The sequence below is a fragment of the Astyanax mexicanus genome, unplaced genomic scaffold (genome assembly GCF_023375975.1).
Source record: "Astyanax mexicanus isolate ESR-SI-001 unplaced genomic scaffold, AstMex3_surface scaffold_68, whole genome shotgun sequence".
Taxonomy (NCBI): domain Eukaryota; kingdom Metazoa; phylum Chordata; class Actinopteri; order Characiformes; family Acestrorhamphidae; genus Astyanax; species Astyanax mexicanus.
Genome location: NW_026040078.1, coordinates 47,501 through 52,500, shown reverse-complemented (window position 1 = coordinate 52,500; position 5,000 = coordinate 47,501). Strand labels below are relative to the sequence as shown.

The 5,000-nt window shown below is 43.6% G+C and overlaps 1 protein-coding gene across 2 annotated transcripts in view; it reads right to left on the bottom strand.

The window, feature by feature from the left end:
• The window catches only part of ears2 (glutamyl-tRNA synthetase 2, mitochondrial), a 9,934-nt gene that overhangs the window by 694 nt on the left and 4,240 nt on the right, over nucleotides 1-5,000 (bottom strand). For both annotated transcript variants that reach the window (XM_022663924.2, XM_022663925.2), the window contains exons 5-7: nucleotides 4,437-4,545; nucleotides 3,189-3,342; nucleotides 2,865-2,995 (exon numbers count right to left, since the gene is read on the bottom strand). In XM_022663924.2, coding sequence (XP_022519645.2) covers nucleotides 2,865-2,995; nucleotides 3,189-3,342; nucleotides 4,437-4,545 — 394 coding nt within the window. The remainder of the gene's footprint in view (nucleotides 1-2,864; nucleotides 2,996-3,188; nucleotides 3,343-4,436; nucleotides 4,546-5,000) is intronic.

Genomic DNA, 5,000 nt, shown 5'->3' with positions numbered 1-5,000 from the left:
ATGATGCCGATGTTTCAGTACCATTTCAGAAGTTCACAGGCGTCACAGTGCTGATTAGGATGGTGAGAGCTGGAAGGGTTGGGGGCTCCTCCTGAACCCCACTCTCACTTTTTACTGTTCAGCTCCAGGTTGTTTTGGTTGCTCCAGAGGACCACCTGCTCAACAACCCGTCTGTAAGCAGGATCGTCACTGTCCTGAATGAGACGATGACTGTCAGATCATCTGCTACTCTGCACTCTGCTGCTGCTCTGCTCTAATCTTCAGCTTCTACACTTTTCTCTGTTTTCTCTGTTTTCTTCTCTTTTACTCTCTTCATACTTACTAATCCACTTTAGTCTGCTTCCTCTTTGCTCTACACACCTATTAATCCACTCTCTGTTTCCCTCTGGGTACTTCTGGATCTGAGCGCAGCCTTTGATACAATAGATCATACTATCCTTTTAGAAAGATTAGAGAACATGGTCGGTGTAACCGGAACTGCCTTAGCATGGTTTAAATCGTACTTAACCGATCGCTATCAGTTTGTGAGGTTAAATGATATGTCTTCCAGTTATACCAAGGTAAGATATGAAATTCCACAAGGCTCTATATTAGGACCGTTATTATTTACATTATATATGCTCCCACTGGGCAAAGTTATTAGAAAACATGATGTGAATTTTCATTGTTATGCGGATGACACGCAGCTCTTCATATCAGCCAAACCTGATGACAGAGTGAGATTAAAGAAAATCGAGGATTGTGTAGAAGATGTAAAATCATGGATGTTGCACAACTTCCTCCTATTAAATAGTGATAAAACAGAAGTTCTCCTATTAGGCCCCAAAGCTGCTAGAAATAAATTATCAGACTTAATGCTAAATCTGGCTAACTTCTCAGCCACCCCTGGTTCAGCAGCTAAAAACCTTGGAGTTATCATAGATTCAGATCTAGCATTCGATAAACACATATCTAATGTTACTAGAACAGCTTTTCTACACCTCCGTAATATTGCCAAGCTAAGAAATGCCCTATCACTGCATGACGCAGAAAAATTAGTGCATGCCTTTATTACCTCAAGGCTAGATTATTGTAATGCGCTACTGTCTGGATGTTCCGGCAGTAACTTAAATAAACTTCAGCTAGTTCAAAATGCTGCAGCCAGGGTCCTTACTAAAACTAGAACATTCACTGAAACTAGAACATTCACTAAAACTAGAAAATTTTATCATATTAGTCCAGTCCTATCAGCACTGCACTGCTTCCAGTCAAATTCCGCATAGACTATAAAATTCTCCTGTTAACGTATAAAGCCCTACACGGGCTCGCTCCTGAGTATTTACAAGACCTCATCTCCTGTTATGAACCACCGCGATTACTTAGATCTCAGGGTGCTGGTTTCTTAGTAGTTCCTAAAATTCAGAGGAGCTCTGCAGGAGGAAGAGCTTTCTCTTATAAAGCGCCTCAACTCTGGAATAATCTCCCCGAATATGTTCGGGACTCAGACACAGTCTCAATCTTTAAGTCTAGACTGAAAACTTACTTGTTTAGTTTAGCTTTTGGTAATTAATGTTTTTCCCTTTAGATAAGGCTGCAGATTCAGGGGTTCATGGACAGAGGGAATTGTGGGTAAACTGAGATGCTGGTGCTGTTGTTCTCCCACTGCACACGGTCACTCAGGTTTGTGGACGGTGGAGTGGGTGGATGCTGGTGTTTCAGGGTGCCTCCATGTCTATGTTACCTTCTGGCTCTCTGCCTTTAGTTAGGCTGTTTTATTCAGTTCTGCCGGAGTCATTTGCCACACTCTGATAATGTTTTAATATTCTCAGTTTTACATAAATCCAGTTAAAACTAATTCCATCTCTCTGCTTTCCTCCGAGTTACTGACTGCCCACCTGACCCACTTGAAGGAGATCACTAACCCCCAGCCGGACCCCCTGCAGACCGGGCCAACAGGTCGGTGGATGATGCAGTGGACATGGGACTTCACCACATCCTTCAGCATCTCGACTGTCCAAGTACATATGCTAGAGTCCTGTTCCTGGACTTTAGCTCCGCCTTCAACACAATCATCCCCAGACGTCTACACACCAAACTGACCCAAATCAGTGTGCCAGTGTTAGTGGTTCTGGTTCCTGAGGTGATCTTTCCCAGACTCCACGTGCCAGTGGATCTCACACTTTCTCACCGGCAGAGAACAGCAGGTGAGGCTGGGAAAGATCACCTCCACGTTCCTGAGGATGTGGAGGATGTGGTGAAGTCCCATGTCCACTGCATCATCCACCGACCTGTTGGCCCGGTCTGCAGGGGGTCCGGCTGGGGGTTAGTGATCTCCTTCAAGTGGGTCAGAACCAGCCTCTGGAAGGATTTTATGAGCACAGAGGTCAAGGCGACGGGTCTGTAGTCGTTTAGTCCCGTGATGACGTTTTTTTGGGGATGGGTATTATTGTGGAGCGTTTGAAGTACGACGGTACGAAACACAGCTCCAGTGATTTGTTGAAGATCTTGGTGAAGACAGGAGCGAGTTGATCTGTGCAGGTTCTCAGGCAGGAGGGGGACACTCTGTTTGGGCCTGGTTTCTTCTTCACTCCTTATTGTTTGAAGATTCAATTCAATGAGATCTAATGCGTCTAGTGCCGAGGAGCGCAGCTTCCCCGCTCACCAAAACTTCCAAAAAAACGTCTGGAAATGAGAAATCAGGAGTGATGCTGTGGGGCATGAACTGCCTGATGCTGAGCAGATCTTCTGTGCTGTATGTGAATGAGTTACACATGTAGCGACACAAAAACAAAAACAAATAAAGCACGACTGAGTTACTGACAAGTGTCGCCGTGTGCATCCCCATCTTGGAAGAGTGTGTGTGTGTGTGTGTGTGTGAGACTCACTGTATAACTCGGCTGATGATTTCTGGGGACTCAGAGCTCATCTCCTCTAGTTGTTGCCGGGATACAGAGGGGCGGAGCCACAGGTACAAATACACAGGTGTGATCAGATCCTTTACTGACGAGATGTGACCCTACACACACACACAAACAGTGATCAGTGATCTCTACTCCAATCAGCTACACAGGATTAGCATAGTCATACAACTCTGCCCTATCGCTGACGGGCTTTCAGATAAAATGTGACTTCAGTACAACGCTGAGGTAAATCCAGCATTGCACCAGCTCTAAACTCATTTCAATTAGTGTGTGTGTGTGTGTGTGTACCTTGCGGAGCTGCAGGATGCGGTGGAGGTAGTCTTTCTGCAGAAGATCCTGATCCTCTATCTGATCTCTGAAACACTGAGAGATCAGATCCCTCAGCTCCTCCACCAGGGGGCGACACAAAACCTCGTCCTCCAGCCTGTGCTGCAGGTGAACTCTTCACACACACACACACACACACACACACATATATATATATCTCAGTGGTGTGCAGTAAGGCCATTCTACCTCTACAGAGAAAGGGGTCACAAGACAACAGGTGCATGTATATCCTTACATAATATTCAATCAGGAAATATATACTGTAGTTATTGTAAACTATAAGCATATATTTAATAAATTAACTAAATAAAAAACAGCAACTAATTCAAAGCATTATTCTGCGTTTTTCAGTTGCTATGGGACTCATATCTGACTGACAGCTGTACTAACCAATCAAAACCTTTTAAAATGGCTTCTGCCCCCACGTGACTGCGTTCTCCTACTGATTATGAGAAGGGTGTAGTAATGAGTTTTAAGCAAAGTCGCAGGACAATCTAAATAATCGGATTAATGACATTTACTCCGGAGGCGGGGCCATGGCTGTCTAATCCCTTCTCAGCATTCTGATGAAGGGGCTACGCATTGGTTAGTCATAAAAAATGGAGCTCATGCTGGATTAGTTCAATAGTTAGCGAATTATCACAGAACTGCTACGGCAAATAAGACAGATATTGTGTCACAACATATTAAAAGCCTTTTTAAAGTCTGTCCTTCAATGTGAAACTAATTCACTATAATGACTGGCCACCTGGTGAGTTTTTGTGTGTACTTAATGTTTTGGCGGACCTGGTGTACTTTAGACATACAGTGATCTTTGCTGAACGGTTGTACTGATTGTTGTGGTCTGTTTTATACTGTTGTTATTTGTAGCTGAATTTATGGGCTGTTAATGTGTATTTAACTCATATAACTCATAACTGAAGACAGAGAATATGTAGTTATTGTAATATTTATCTATGTGTAGGTCGGGGGGGGGTGTTGCACAAGTGATAGCTACTATATTAACGGCACACCACTGATATATATAAACACACACACATATATTATTAAATTAATATAATATAATATAATATATTATTATTAAAACTCACACAGTGAGAGAATGAGAGAAAGTGAGAATGTGAGAGAATGAGAGAGGGTGTGAGAAACAATGAGTGTGAGATTGTGAGAGAGTGAGACAGTAAGAGAGTAAGTGTGAGAGAGAGTGACCTGTTGAACTCGGGGAGTTTATCCAGGTCCAGCAGGGCGGAGTGAGAGCTGATCTTGGAGACGTTAAACTCAGAGATCAGATCCTGCAGCCGACGGCCGACGCGGTTACCTGTAACATCAGTTCACACTTACTACTCACAAATCAAGGGAGTAGTGTGCAGTGTTGATTTGGGACACTGTTTCGGTCTGTGTAAATGAGTGAGTAGTGCGCAGTGTTGATTTGGGACACTGTTTCGCTCAGTGTAAATGAGTGAGTAGTGCGCAGTTGTTGATTTGGGACACTGTTTTGGTCTGTAAATGAGTGAGTAGTGCGCAGTGTTAATTTGGGACAGTGTTTTGCTCACTGTAAATGAGTGAGTAGTGCGCAGTGTTAATTTGGGACAGTGTTTTGCTCACTGTAAATGAGTGAGTAGTGCGCAGTGTTAATTTGGGACACTGTTTTGGTCTGTGTAAATGAGTGAGTAGTGCGCAGTGTTAATTTGGGACAGTGTTTTGGTCTGTGTAAATGAGTGAGTAGTGCGCAGTGTTAATTTAGGACACTGTTTTGGTCAGTGTAAATGAGTG